The 16,002-nt window shown below is 45.7% G+C and overlaps 1 protein-coding gene across 2 annotated transcripts in view; it reads left to right on the plus strand.

Moving 5' to 3' along the window:
- The window catches only part of KAT8 (lysine acetyltransferase 8), a 340,257-nt gene that overhangs the window by 130,823 nt on the left and 193,432 nt on the right, over positions 1–16,002 (plus strand). For both annotated transcript variants that reach the window (XM_078652506.1, XM_078652507.1), the window contains exons 6-7: positions 6,757–6,846; positions 11,137–11,277. In XM_078652506.1, coding sequence (XP_078508632.1) covers positions 6,757–6,846; positions 11,137–11,277 — 231 coding nt within the window. The remainder of the gene's footprint in view (positions 1–6,756; positions 6,847–11,136; positions 11,278–16,002) is intronic.

Raw genomic sequence — 16,002 nt, forward strand, 5'->3', positions numbered from 1 at the left:
ACTGGGAACCTGGACAGCAGGAACCCAGTGCTCTACAGCCAAAGTTGCATCAAAAGCCAGGCAGAAAGTGCGTGGGGGGTGTACTGCAACAGAAGCCCATCTTCTCACACAGGGTACAACATTACATATGGGATCCTGGTCTGCAAACGTTTTTTCTGCCCTGGCATGAATTTACACTCTGCCTCCTGAACAGCAACGTAAAATCTGGAAAAAGCAATACATTATTGCCATCAAAGTTGAGAGGGCCCATCATCGGTGCCAAGCAAAGAGCTGTCTCCCTGGCTCAAAAATTCAACAAACTTGCTATGATGGACTGCACCAAAGCCTCTGTAGCAGTCTGCTAATCAACAGTCTATGGGCTCTCTCTACCACCAGCATTTGGGAAAGGGCATCCGTTCATTACGGGTGTCATGGCGGTTAACCAACCAGTTACGTGGCCATCAGCACAGCTCATACAAAGGGCAGTGTAGTGAAGCAATCAGCCACCCCAAGGGTAGAGAACCACCCAGCGCTGCAAGCCAGGCCCTGCATCCCAGCACTCCTCGCCACACATGCTCAATCTTATAGGCAAGATCACGCCGAAACATGGGTATCCGACGGACCCAGGCGCTCACCAGACATGCAGAGAGCGGTCTTCATAGCCCACAGGTCCTCTTTGGCTGGGAGCGGCATGCTACACCCATTCGCAGCTGCCACACCGTTCTTGCCCCAGTCCTCAGCTGCTCTGCGCCTTGACCCTGAGATCTGTTCCCACCGCCCGCGTCACTACAGCAAGGATGCCGACAGTATTACTGCAGCAGTCGGTTGCCAGAAGATGACGCAGCTCACAGTGTCAGCCCTGTGCTATCACAACACTGCTCCCGATCTTTCACTCCCTGATACAACCATCTTTAGAGCTGTGATCACTGCCGCCTCCACGCGTCGTCCATAGCATCACGTCACATAAACAATGAGACCGGTAGAGTGAAAGGCGGGGTCTTAGAATGTTTCATAAAATCAGACAGTGAGGCACGCATGTAAGGACAGATAAAGGTCCCTGACAGCAAGAGCCTCACGTCAGGCTGGCCATCTTGGGTGCCAGCTCCCTGACTCCCCCTCGTTCTTGACCTTGATGGCCTCCAGCACTTTATCCATACTTAGCAATTGCTCATGGTACCTTGAGATGTCATCTTCTGTGTCGGATACTCTACGCTTGGGTCGGTCCAAGCAGTCGTCATTCTCATAGTTTGTGTCACTACTGCAGTCAAGCATATTAGTGAGGGTTTCGATCTTTGAATCTATGGTCGAAGGCTGTGTCTCATTTCAGTGAGCAGGTTTTTGATGTCAGAATCTGAACTGAGCTCAAAGAGGCTGCATCCCCTCCACCGATGGATCATGTACCCATCTCAAATATTATCTTGTGTTGGCCTCGATTGTCTTTCCCGATTTTGGAGTGAATTGTAGAGCGGTGTGTGTCAAATATCAAGGTAGCAGCAGGTGTTCTGCCCGGTCCGCTGATCCTCTGAATACAAAAGTAGACTAATCAGCCTGCTGTCCTCGGACAGTAGGTCCTGCCTCACCCAGAAAATATATTGATCTTGGTGGCATGAGCATACTACAAACAATACATAGATGTTTGTTGATTGACCATAATGTTAAGCCTTGTGTCGTCAGTCTAATGTGCGTTGTGGATAACTTGTGTTGAGAACTCCTGAATTTCTCTCAGGTGGTATTGTGATTTCATAAGTTTACTTCACTTTCGGTTTCTTTTAGTATACACTTGAGCTGCATAGATGTGTTTAAACTGTGACTTTATGGAAGCAGAGGTTTGGAACAATTCTGTTCCCAAATTGTTTGCTGACAGTCTAATGTCCAGACATCCTTGAGCAGAGACTGAAAGATAGTTAAAATGTCATAGGTTTGTGGAGTGCCAACACCTGTAGTTAAGAGGTTAACAAAGATTTCTGGTGAATTTCCAAAAGCCCTTTCATAACACTAAGGTAGCTGGAAAGATTGCTTGCTTTTGGCTTCTCACTTGGTGTTCTTGAGTTATTGCTTGAGGGCTGTTAGCATATTCTGGGAATACTGGTTTTAGCATTGGATGCTGGGTGTTATGTTTGGATGAGTCTGGCATCTTTTGGAAAGCCTTCTTTTCAACAGAAATCCCCCTTTTCCTCTTTCATTTTTAGATCTTGCGTAGGCTGCGCAATGCGCTGTCTCCTCGAGACATGTTTACTGTTAGTGGGCTTGAAGGCCGCCCATACTTACCATTGGTTCACTTCAAAACCACTCTCCATTAGTTGCTTCCTGCTGATAAGCTCTGCACTTGGCTCTTTCCTCTTCCTGCATGTGACCATCTCCTGTGAGCATTGCCCTAGTACTTGTGTCCTTATACTGCTCGCAGTTGTGGAGTTTTAGGAGTTAATGTGTTGGTGTTGAGCCTCTCTGTGGAGTGCATCTTTCGTAGCTGGCTCTGTTGCTCCATTCCATTGTCTGTTTGCGTGTTCCTCCTCCCTCCCATTACATTGCCACCACCTAGCAGAATAGATAAGCAGGAGGCCAGATGCCTTTGTCTTGTCCTTTGACTTTGTTTTAATTTCTGCTTTTCTGTAGTGCAAACTCAACTTGTGTAGCATGGGAAGATTAAGTGATTTGCCCAGTCACAGGATGTTGAGCCGGCGCTGAGACTCAAACCAGGTTCCCCAGCTCCAGAATCGGCAGCTTTGGCCATTGAGCCATATTCTCTCCCTTGGCTTGCTTGTAGATATCCTATGGCATATAAGCATGTGTACATTGCTGACCGTATTTATTTTGGCACTGTGAAGCTTGCATTTGAATCCATTCCCAACTGCCCGCCCCTCTTTTTCTTCTCCCACCCGCTACCCCGTTCCTGTTCACTCCACGTAATTCCACTTCATGCTACATAATCCCACTACACATAATTGAATTCCACTCCATGCTACATAACTACTTTCTGCATAATTCAACACGCCACAAAATTAGGTGTCACGCAGTTCGACAACAATCCGCAAAATTTGAATACACAAGACACATTTCAAGATCTTGTAATTCCACACCACACAATTTCACTTCACATCTTTCCACTCATGCCACACAATTATAATCCCACAAGTTCAACTCCACATACTTCCCCTCCGCTCCATGCCACGTAATTCCACATCACATACCACACCACCCAACATGATTCACCTCCAATCCACATAATTACTCAACACAACACAATTCAAGTCTTACATAATTCCACTCCACGCTACTTAATTACACTGAGCGCTACTTAATTACACTCCACGCCACATAATTACACTCCACGCCACATAATTACACTCCACATATATCCACTCAATGCAAATACATATAATTACACTTCACAAAATTCAACTCTATGCTATGCCACACAATTTCACATGCCACACAGTTCCACGCCACACAATTCAACACCACACAACAAAATTACACTCCAGAAAATGCCACTATACACCACATACTTCAACTCCACATAATTACATTCCAGTCAATATCACAATATTACACTCCACTCCACATAGATTCACTCAACACCATGGTACATAATTCCACTCTACGCCACAATTCCACACCAAACAACATATTTTCACTCCGCAACACCAATCAATTCTTAGCTTTATTCGATTTTAGTTTAAAATCATAAAAGCGTACAGTTAAAACAATCATAAAAACTTACATGCATTAAAACATTTGTACAAACTGTGGGAATAAGTTCCTTAGTTCCATATGACAATTCTTAGTTTCCCATACTTGTGGCCAATGTGCATTGTTACGGGGTGATTGAAGGCAGAAAGGTCACTACCACTCAAAGCGCAGATGCTTCTACCCCTCGAGTAAATTGTCTCTGTCCTTGATCTTGGTCGAGGGATGAATGCCATGCTTGGATAGAAATCGTGTAGGTCCCGGGCGGATATAGGGCCGTCTCCTTCTTGGGGATACAAAGTTTTGAGGTAGGGTACAATTAGTCTACTTCTAAATCTTATTAGGACCAAGTCGCCGACAATGTCTTTTTGTAGGGGACCTACCCAGCCCACCCTTCTAACAGTCATGATTGTACCATCAAGGTCTAGAGGCAAGGGCCTATTTTTAGTTAGCCAGTACGTGACTTTATTTAGTAGATCTTGTTCCCATTCAGTTTTTCCGTGTTTGAGTGCTGGGACTCCCGTAAGGACACATACGAAAGGTGCAGCCTCCAGAGGTAGCTGTATATGAGTTGTTTTATAAGGCTTTACTCTAGTAGTAGGGTATTGTGGTAAACCAGGTTTGGAGTAGACTTTAGGGGCAATTGGGGGTGGTGAGTTAGAGGCTAGAGGATGAGTTTGATCATTACTGTTTTTTTCTGGTGGCATTGGCACTTCGGTTGTACCAGGTGGGTGAGAACAGTTAGGTGATACAATTTTTCCAGTGGGAGGTAAGTTGGCCTTGATACTTTTCTCTATTCCCAGCAGCCTATCCTCTAGAGTGATAATTTTTTCAATCAACTTAGAAATGATTGATCTAACCAGTTGTTCGATCTGGGACAGAAAAGTCAAGTTGAAAGGAGGTACTAGTTGGTCTTATTTTTCCTCTGAATTTAGGGGGGGATTAGCTACGGTCGATGGAGGACTAGAGCACAGTTTTGGTAGTTTGGGTTCGTTCCCTATGGGATTAGCCCCATCCCACTTCCTTTTACTGGATGAGAGCAGTGGAACTGCCATATTTTGCGTATTTGCATTTTTGGGTAATGAAGGGTGTTCCAGTGGGCTGACGCTTGGAGTTGGTGTACTCGTTATTTCAGCTCGGCAAGCTGGAGGACTTTTGATTTCATTTCTATCTTCTACAATGACATACCTAGTTTTGCAAAGAGAATTTAACTCTTCCAGTAGCGAGAGGTTTTGCGCTGTACTATTCGTTAGTTCGGGAGATTGCTTTATGGGTGTGCTATCTGTAATCTGGCAAGATTCATTCGTGTTAGCGGTGGACGGAGATGACCTGCCATGATCTTGTGACCCAGGACGTGAGCCTCTCTGGCTGATAGGTTTCTTGGTAGCCCCCTTGCGAGTCATGATGGGGTTTGCTAGTGTTAAAATATTGCAAGACAACAAGACAATCTGGGGATATTTGGAAGGTTACGGCTAGTGTCCAGTGGGGATATCCCTTAACAAGTGTGTAGGAACGGGGTCGTAGACTCATTACCTCAGTGATGTAGAAAGGTCAAGGGAGGTGGCCCGTCCCGTCCTCCTCCGGCCTCTGAGGGCCTGCCCTTTGCCCGGGCCTGGCCCGGCGCGCACCCACACGCGTCCCGCGAGGCGCGTGGCGTCAGCTGGTTTTATCCACCCAGGCAAGGGGAGGGGCTGCTGCTGCTGCCGGTCTCAGAAGGGATTTCTGGGCTATGTATTCCTGCCCCCACTCGGTTTGCACCGGTCACACGAAGCGTCTCCCGCGAAGCAGGAGGCGCGAGGCGTAGATATAACCCCCGGTGTCAAGGGGGAGGGGCTGCTGCCAGTCTCAGGAGGGATTTCTGGGCTATGTATTCCTGCCCCCACTCGGTTTGCCCAGGCCCGCCGGTCACACGAAGCGTCTCCCGCAACACATAGTTCCACACTCCCCACATAAGTCCCATCCGCACCACATAATTCCACACAATGTAACACTGAACCACATAATTACACTCCACTCCATGCAATACCACTCCACATAATTACACTCCATAACCCACAATCCCATCTCAACGAAACACTCCTACACTAAATACCACACAATTAGTACCCCTTGCCTCCTGTTTTAATTTGGTGAGTTTGTTTACTGGAAAACAAATTGCACATACATGGCTCTCGTTAGGCTTAGCTGTTGGGTCTGAAGTAGGCTTCACTACCTCTAAAAATAGTTTTTAAAGGGTTTTGCTTTTTTTTATAGGTTAGTCTCAAACGTTATTCCTTGTTATGAAAACATTTTAACAAAGAAAAGAAACACATGAACGTTCTAGAAGTAAAATGGAATTTTACAATTGTAAGATTTCAGTGCTTCAGACATGAAGCCCAGTGGCCAAGTGATAGTAAACAATTTTGAGGGAGAATATTGTATCTTGTAGCACACAATTAGCCAGTCCTCCTTTCTGTGAAAACAATGTTGAAACTCTCCCCTTAACCGCGGGGGTAATTCCCCTCCTGTGCGGGGGGAGGGGGGCCGCGCGCGGCACCGCGGTGCTCATGAGGCACAGTGCAGCTGTGCTCATGCCGAGCTGGGCTCGTCATGACTCCGCCCACTCCCTTAGAACGTCCGCACAGGTGTGTAATTCACCGCACGGGGGAGTGGCGCAGCCGTTATGACGAGCCCAGCTCGTAATGAGAACAGCTCCACTGTGCCTCATGACGAGCTGGGCTCGTCCTTTAAAAAAAAATTTAATTAATTACTTTGCATTACATTCTAGACCAGTAAATTATCTGAATTCCCCAATGAAGTAGTTCAATTTTTCTTGTTTAGAAGATGATGCCTATGTGTACGATTTCCTTGCGTTTTTGCTGTAAAATAAATTTGGTGTTATAACCGAAGTTGCTTGGTGAAGACATCTTTTTATTTCAGATCAATTTTAGAATTTTATTCAAGAAAATGTGTTCTAGGATCTTGCACTTGTGAAGAGATATTCTAATGCTTATTATATCAGAGAAAAGTCTGTGATGAATCATGCTACATTTTGTTTGTCCACGATATGTTAAACCTTCTTTTTTAAAGTCAGTTACTTTCTTTCACAAGGGACTTTGTCAGTGGAGACAACCGCCCGGGAAAGAAATCTACCGTAAAAGTAACATCTCAGTCTATGAAGTGGATGGCAGAGATCATAAAGTAAGTACTCTGTGTGAAATGAAAGAGGAGCTATGTTTCTGCGAGCATGCCCACTTTCTGTGTGTTGTTCATGTCTGTTTCTAACCACTGTTAGAAAGTACTGGAATAGGTCTAGGGCAACCAGATTTCCATGTGTTTCTCACAGTTGGTCATATCGGGAAATTGGGACTTCAAATTCTGACAACCTGACCAATAGAACACTTCATGGTTCATAGGGATCATCAGCATATGCTCAATTAACTCTGGAAACCTAATAGTGTTTTGGGCAAGGAGGCCCAACAAGAAAGAACATGTTTAGGGTAAGGAGGATTAACAAGAAAGAACATGCTTGGTTAAGGATTTCCGGGTTTAAGCCTGAAGTCCAACAATATTATTTTAAATGCACCATTTGACAAAAAACATCTCTGCGGTCCTAAGGTCGACCAGGCGCTTGATAAAATGAAAAAAAGACACTGAAGTGGATAAGTCCATGTGAGTGATCCAGTCTCTTTCAAACAGAGGCTCCATTTATCGCTCCTTTTACTGAGCAGGGTCCAAACCCTCACCCTCAGACCAGAACACCTCCTCTTACAAAAGTAATAACCAGTCCTCTTCCTCAAGATGTTTTTTCCGAGGAGGATATAGAGGAAAAAACTCTAAAGAGAGGGGTAAGGGCACCACACCCCGTAACTCCCCTACCCCTAGCAAGCAGTGACTTTCCCACGCTTCCCTCCTACCATACCACACCTGTCGGAGCAACACATCAGCAATTTCTCCCCTTTTGGCAATCTATAACAACCGACAAATGGGTGATCGGAATTAACCAACATGGTTATTGCCTGGATCTCACCCCCAATCCTCCAAACATTGCACCTCGTTCTCACAAATTGTCTACAGACTACAAAAGTACAATCCTATTTACCTGTACCAAGTCCTGATTGGTTCTATAAATAAAAATTCAGCAAAGAAATATTTTTGATGCAAACAATTGGTCTGAGTTCAGTCTTTGAGTGTGTGAAATTATTTCTTGCCTGAGTGTGAACAATAAATGCTTTACACTACCCTCTGATAAAGCCTTACTGCTCGCCCACACTACCACAAATAGAGAGTATGGTATCATCTACTTTTACCTCTGTAAGCCTTTGGGGGTCCACTGGACTCTGTGCACACTATACCTTACTTTGGTATAGTATGTACAGAGCCAGGTTCCTACAGGCTCCTCTCGCCTGTTTACTGGTATGCTGTCTGTCTGCTCTCTAGAGGCAAGACCTGACACTCTCTACTGCAGTAGGCCCCGCTGCTAGCATTCATTCAAGGCTTCACGGAGCCTGAGTCTGGCGGCCCCCACTCTAACTTTCATGAGGGTTGCCTCTGCTTGCTGTTGATCTCGGGCGGATCCTCGTCTCTGCACACACACACCTCGCTGAATCTCCAGCGCCGCCTCTAAGCTGGGCCGTGGTATCCCACGTCACACCAGTCTGCTTCGAATTATGTCGGCTGTTTCCCTCAGTGGGACACCGTTGAGAACAGCTCTGGCATCCCCGCAGCCTCCAGGTCGTGAATCTGCCTCAATGGGCCTGCGGTAGGCTGATTAAAGACCACATTTTAGGGGATTAGGCAGGTGAGAGACGCTTTAGCAAGCAGCAATCTTGCTCTGCAGTTGACAACACCCCCCCTTCATCCGTAATATTAACCCTGTTCATATGCGTCCATATGAGATACTGCCTCATCCTCCATATTTAGCAGAGTGACTAGAGATATTTTACTTTTAGAGTATATGCTGTGGCTTTATGCAGATAACGTCCGGCACACCATCCTTATAATCCTCTAGGGTGGTTAAAGAATTTGAGAGCTCTGTTTCGCCCATTTCCTTCCCTTCTAGTGAGAACTCAATAGGGTGCTAGGAGCCCTTATCAAAGAACATTTGTGCTTATAGATAAGGCTTCTGTTGAGATGCTGTTATGGAACTCTGCCTTATCAATTACCACATCCACAGGAAGCATCAGCACAATACAAGCATTTTCTATAAAGCCACTTTTTCTAAAATGTGACAAGGACAAAGTCACTGTGTTTATGAAGACTGGTTTCATACCCGAGGTGTCAACCTAATTCCATGTGATCGAAAAGAAAATAATAATTTACCAATGTTTCTTTCAACAACCATCTATAGTGACAGCAACCTCTTTTCATTCTTTGAACTTTAAATCATCTGTAAAGTTCTATATTGCTAGAACAAAGCACTTTTGCAAGACTAGTCAGTTTTCTTGCAGATACTCCAACAAATCATGCAATTTGTCAAAACTGGACATAGTACATTAGAATACTGCATGTATCTCATTCTGTCATGACAAACGGTCACCATCTCAGAGTAAGGACTCATTCGACAAGAGGCATCACTGCCACAGTCGCACACTTTGCTGCAGCGTCTCTACTGGACATATGAAAAGCAGCCACTTTGTCTTCTTCCCGCATCTTTGCCCAACATGTCTCTCAGTATGTCTAGTCGAAACCCAAAATGGCAGTGGGATAGGTAGTGTTGCCCAACTAATTTCATTTTGGTAAGCCTTGTTTTTGCCTAACTCTAATATACTGCTTTAAAACCATAAGTCAATCATATGAATCGATGAAAGATTCAATTCTGGAGAATACAAGGTTAGTTACCTGTAACTACTGTTGTCTTTCATTGCTGTCTTCATAGATTCTTCCTCCCCTTTTATGAGGTCACAGATAATGTCATGAAACAAGCTATGAAAGTCTGACAGTTGGTGCCTCTGAGCGGTTGGAGCTTCTGAGCAGTTGGAACCTGTGGCGCCTCCACCTCACTGACTGTACTTGTTGACATAAAGTGAAGTGAAAGGCTGTTTGTAGGCAATGGGTGTTTTTACTTTTTCAATGTCAGTCTCTACTGGAATACTACCATGACATTACATGGCCAAACGTTCCTTTGCTTGATGTTGGGCAATAATTTACTCATGTGACTCTTTGGAAGATAATATCGCACTGTAGTCACAGGTAAGTAACGTTTTCTTTCCCATTTGTAATGTTTATCTTTTGAACAAGATCTGTTTGCATAACACCTCCATCTCTGCGAAGACCGAGTTTCATTCTACAGGTCAGTAGTTGGAAGGACCCATGACAAAATGACCTTCATTTGAAACCCCTCTTCTGGGCAGACTACTGTAAAGTGCAGAACTAGTGAAACATAATCTGGACAGTTGCATTATTTGGTCTTTTCTATCTGTCCTATTAGCCGTTAGTTGGATAGAAACATGCATGTTCATTGCCAGTGTAGCCATACCGCACATGACATTATGACTATAGTTTTCCTAGTGTTGCCCGATTAGTTATTCATCTTGGCTGGGGTCCTTGTGAACAAAATGGAACTGAGTTTAGCATATTACTCCACTAAGTATGCAAATAGAAAGTAGTTCAATGTGTTATGCATGGAGGTCGTACCTGTCATAAAGTTGAACTATTTTTTATATCTATGGTTGTGAGTTAGCTCTGTTCACCTTTTTGTTTTTCTTTTCAAAATAGAATTTAGAAAAGTTAAAGAAAATGTCAATTTTTCGAATAACACTTTAAAAAAACAAAATTAAGCTTTGTTTTCTAAATATTTTGGCCACCTACGCATTTACCTGGATACTTCAGTGAGCTCATTAGTATCAATAAAGCTAATAGATTTTGCCTTTTGGCTACTATTGCTGAAATATTGGCTTTGCCAATGCTTTTTGCAGGTGTTCAGCATCAGCGAAAGCTTTTTTTGACGCTAGATTATATGATAATGTTTGCTGAAACTGTGCTGCCAGATTTTATGACTGGTTGAAGTAATATTGTCTAGCTGGGAAGAATGGGTGCAATAATAGCTTTTTATTGAATACCTTCCCAATGGGACGCTTAACAATTCGACTACATTATTACTGTATGCCATTAACAACGGTTCCTGCAAGATAAACACAATTATGAATTTTTAGCTTGGGAGAGGATTAGAATGTGTTAAATGAAACAGACTTGATTATAGAATATTGAACTTACTAACTTGAGAATGTACTCTAAATAAGTCATGTAGGTGTTGACATTTTGAAGCCATTGTGCCCCCCCTGCCCGCAATATACCTGTTTGTCTGCCTTAATTTTATTTAGCCTGTTTTATATTGTTGGTAAGTGCAGAGTTTATGCTGTGGCAGCAGCTGTACCTTGACCTAAAACTATCCGTGGGTGTCTGCTATAATGAATGAATGAAAACACTCTGCTTTGGCTGAGATGCCAGCCTGCTATATCTGACTAGCTGCATGTGATCTTTCATCATCAGATCTACTGCCAGAACCTTTGTTTGTTGGCTAAACTCTTTCTCGACCACAAGACCCTGTACTTTGACGTGGAGCCCTTCGTCTTCTATATATTAACTGAAGTGGACAGGCAGGGAGCCCACATCGTTGGTTACTTCTCCAAGGTACAGTTCTGCATGTTGTTTTCTTCTGAAATCTCGTAATTTACATTAGTAGTTATGGACACTTGTGGTTTTCCCATTTTCTATTGAGTATCCTTCATAGAAGAATATAATGAGATTTTAAAATGGGCATTGGGTGAAATCTCCATGTGGGTGTATTGAAGTGCTGTGTGCAACACTCGAAATTCTTGTTTGTAAAGGGCACCTGGTGGGTTCCTGAAACGGAGGCAGATCCAGCTGAATTCTGAGGTCATTTAGATCATAACTGTCGAAGTGAATTGCCATGTTGAGAAATTTTCTAAAGGTTATCAAATTCAAGAGGCATCTGACAGAAGAGAAAAGGATGTTCCAGGGGTTAGGTATGTAATTGAATGAGCGTCACACTACTAGAAGTAGATAGGATTCTCAGAGAAGCCAGCAAGTTGGAAGATGCTGCTTGTTGTGTTCAACTGTACACATTTTTTTAAAATCGATTGCAGAACCCTCAGCCATCAGCCTTCAAAAGCCAGAAATCATTTACATGGGCATTTGAAAATTATTTTCTGTAATGTGAGCGATTGCAAATTTGCTGAATAATGAAAATCCTGTTTCCTTTGAGTGAGTTCTAGCATCAGTATTTCAATAAGCTGTATTTTAGAATCCATTCTTTGTATTCATTTCAGGTAAATAACCTGCCTACAATTGTTAGGATGATAGGATGAACCACAGAAAAATGTAATTGAAACATGGCCCCTTCCTTTTCCCCATTCCCTCCCCTCTACCCAGGTCCAGTCTGTGAGATGTTAATTTCCTGTATACTTATGTTTGTTTGTGTTGCATGGTTCATGAATTGAGCAAGGTGCGGGTTGCCCCCCCCCCCTCTTATCATTAGCAACATGGCTAAATATGCTTGCGTTATTCCCTTCCATGGGGCAACAAACCATACTACTTTAAGATACCAGGGACAGGTAAGTTCTTTTAACTTATTGGTCAGGCAAGTAAGGCATGGATCTTTTTTCAATATCGTTCACCCTTTCCTGTGTCATAGAGATGTTTTCCATGCCTGTTATCTCCCAGATTATATGGAGCCACTGATAGTGTTCAGGAATTGTTTGAACTCCCTGCTTCAAAAATCACTTGTTCAATTTGTCATAGGAGAAGCATGATCAGTTTGCCCCTTTCAGTGGGTAGGTGCGTTCATTATCCACTCCAAACATATTGTAAGTCAAGAGCCTCGAGAGTGGGCAGTTAATCATCTCATCTATATATCATTTAAGAACATTTCCCAGTACCTGTTGGAGCTTGGGGCAATGCCACATTTGGTGCAAGAGTGAAAGAGTGCCCATGCAGCGAAGCCAGCTGTCTAGCGGTATTCCATATTTGTAGCTTCTCAGGGGTATTGTTTCAATATGGGGCTAGTTTCTCTAAGGTTTCCTTTGCTGCATCACTTTATCCTATTTTTTTGCTTTATGGAAAACTGCATTTCACTCCCTGGTGTCAGGGACCTTTCCAGTTCTTTTTCGCTCCTCCTTTGTCTTGCTGTTTTCATTAGGCTCTGCCCATAAATTAGTTTTTTTTTATAGCCCTGATGTGAAAAAATGGGGTTATGTTGCTGTACTCCTGCACTTTTTGCCTGGCTTTTGATGCAGCTTTAACTGTGGAGTACTGGGTCCTTGCTGTCCAGGTTCCCAGTACCCATGTTCTTTCCCTAAACCTCTACCCCCAATTGGCCTTTCAGGCCCCCTGTAAGACCCTAGTAAATGGACCCAGGGTACCTAGGACATGGGGATTGAAGAGGGTCCCCTAGGGACCCCTCACCTAGGCTGTGCAGACTGCCCTGAAGCACGGTGCCAGTTTATCTCTATGTTGCTATGAGTTAGCTTTTCAGCCTTTTTAGGCTATGTTTTCTGCAATGCAGCCTGGGAGCTGTCTATGCTTTCAGTCCTATCTGAGAGTTTGTGCTGAATTCTAAGCATTAAAACAGTTTTAAAACATGTTCTGCTGTTGTTTTTCCCTGTTTCTAATGTATTCTTTATGGTATAATCCTTACAGCATTATTCAGCTCTGGTGTGTGTGAGGCTGCATTTGCGTTTTTATTATATATATATACTTAAGACTCAGCGGGCAAACCGTCCGGCCCGGCGTTTTCCCGTATGCCATTGACTGGATCGCCTCCCCAATTTCCTCTAAGGAGAGAGGCGCAGTGAGTGCGTTCATATGCTCTTTGGAGGGTGCTGGCAGTTGGATAGAGTCCAAAAACCCTTCCAGAAGGTGCCTGGGGCCTTATACAGCTGCTTATAGTGCTCGGTGAATGCCCGATGAATTTCACGCTGCGTGTACACCAGCGTCCCGCCCCCTCCCCGAACTGCCCCCATTGGGGCACGGCGGACTTCCTGTCGTATTAACCAAGCCAATAGGCGTCCCACTCTGTCCGCCCTAGCTTGCGTTCTAGCCGTGTGTGCTGCATAATTGTGACACCGTAGCTTCTCCAGATGCTCCACATGTTGGGCGCGGAGATCCTGCAACCTATCCGAGTGTCAACCCCCTCCTTCTCCCTCCCGCTCGTATTGCAGACGCTCATCTTCCAAGCGCGCCAAGGAGTCAGAAAGCACCCCACATATATTCCATGTGGCCCCCAAACAATGGCCGCGGACAGTCACTTTGTGTGCGTCCTACTCCACCAATGCTTTGCTCGCAGTACCTTCGTTAATGTCAACGTATGCTAATACGGCTGTACGCAGGGAAGAGCGAAACTCCGGGTCCTCTAGCGCGCTAGGTTGCAGCCTCCACGTGGGCACCGGCGGGCGATCCGCCTCCCAGCCTATCTGAAACCACAAAGGATTGTGGTCAGAGTGTGTCCGCTCCAGGTATTCTGACTGTGTAATAAGTGGGAGCAGTGATTGGGAACCCACCATTCTGTCTAACCGGACATGCAAGTCATGTACTGCTGAGTAGTAGGAGTAGATCTTATCTGTCGGGTGGAGGATGCGCCACAGGTCCTGCAGCGCCCAGTGTGTAAGCCAGTCTCTAAACGCCTGCGCATTGGACTCCGTCACTGCAGCACGGAGGGGGGGGGGGAAGGATCTGTCCAGCTGGACATCCAGCACCATGTTAAAGTCCCCTCCCAGCAACCAAGGGAGCCCAGCATAAGGGTAAATGAGCTGCGTCAGGTGTGCTAGGAAGGACGGCTGGTCCACATTAGGTGAGTATAACGATCCGAACAGCATCTCTTGACCGTTTAGTTTCCCTCGCACCAGCGTGTACCTTCCCTCCTGGTCCACCTCCACCATGTCACAATTGAAGGGAATGCCCGCCCTCACCCAGATCAGTGTACCCCGTGCGTGCGCCGAAAAAATGGTGCCGTCTACTTGCCCCCTCCAGCGCCTGCGAAGTCTATCCAGGTCCGTCTGGGTCATGTGCGTTTCCTGGAGGAGGGCAATTCGCTGTAGGTAGGAAAAGATGAAATAACGCTTTGACGGTGTGTGCATGCCACATATGTTCCAAGTCACAATGTTAGTGTGTGCCATGATAATTCTGAAGAATGAGGTGCGGCGCGGGGCAAAGTGGTCGCACCAGGGGGTCGCGGTCCACGGGGAGCATATCAATGTGCTGCCATGTAAACAAGTTAACAACTGCAAACAATGTAACTAATGGGGCGGTTCCCCGAAAGGGCATTCGTCCAAAACTTGGAAACAATACAGGTAGTAGTGAGCTATCCCAGTATAGTGCCTGGTGGGGTGTGTGTGCTGATGGTAACTCGTCTGCCCTGTCCCCCTTTCTCATGTCTCCTGTACTTGCGGGAGGTGCGCAGTGTGTCATGCCGTAATCTAACGCGCAGGTCCGGAGCGTGCCACAGTGGTGGGGAGCCTGCGTGTGTAGCACCTGCGCCGTGCGTCCCGCCCTCATCAGGCTGTCCCCTCCGGGCCTCACGCATGCGCCGCACCATTTGTCAAAAGCGCCTCCAGTGTACAGCTCAGTTCAACCACAACATGAGTAAAGGCATGTAAAAGACAAAACATTTCTCAGCGTATGCATGTGTGTGGGCCATGTGTGAATGTAACAGCACCGTGATATCACATAATTTGGTCGGCAGTCTGGGGTGTCACCACAGGCTAATCCAGGTCTTCAGAGAGGGACTGCGCCATGCGTCCCACCCCTGTGCTGCGAGCTGTCCCCTAGCTGTGCACATGCGCCTCACCATCTTTCAAGGGCGCCTCTGATGCACAGCACAGTTCAACAGCATGAGCGCGGGCATATGCAAGACAGAACAGTTCTCGGCATATGTATATTTGTAGGCGTGTGTAGACTCCGCACAGCTCTGGGATATCACATCAGTTGGTCAGCAGTCTGGGGCGTCAACACAGGCAAATGCAAGTCCTCAGAAATCACGGTGGATGGAGATGACGGATCACTGGTTCCCGATTCGCTGCGCGCGTGGATCTCCATGCGGCCATTGTTGTGCGTTGTCGCAAGGGTTGCCACGGCCTCAAGAGCTTCCTGGCGTTCCATCCTGATTTTCTCTGGGCTGAGCACAACCGGACCCAGCCTCGCAGCCTGGTGTGTCCCCCACCATCTACTCCGCCTTGATCGCCTTTCCGGCCTGCCGCCGTAATCCGAACCTGGGGTTCTCGTGCCTGTCCACTGTCCCGACTCCTCCAGCCAGTCCCACACTTCCGATGGGGAGTCGAAGAAACGACTTCCCTCCTTCGTGACCACTCGCAAGCGGGACGGGAACAACAGGGAGTAAGG

This window comes from Lissotriton helveticus, chromosome 7 (genome assembly GCF_964261635.1).
Source record: "Lissotriton helveticus chromosome 7, aLisHel1.1, whole genome shotgun sequence".
Lineage (NCBI taxonomy): Eukaryota > Metazoa > Chordata > Amphibia > Caudata > Salamandridae > Lissotriton > Lissotriton helveticus.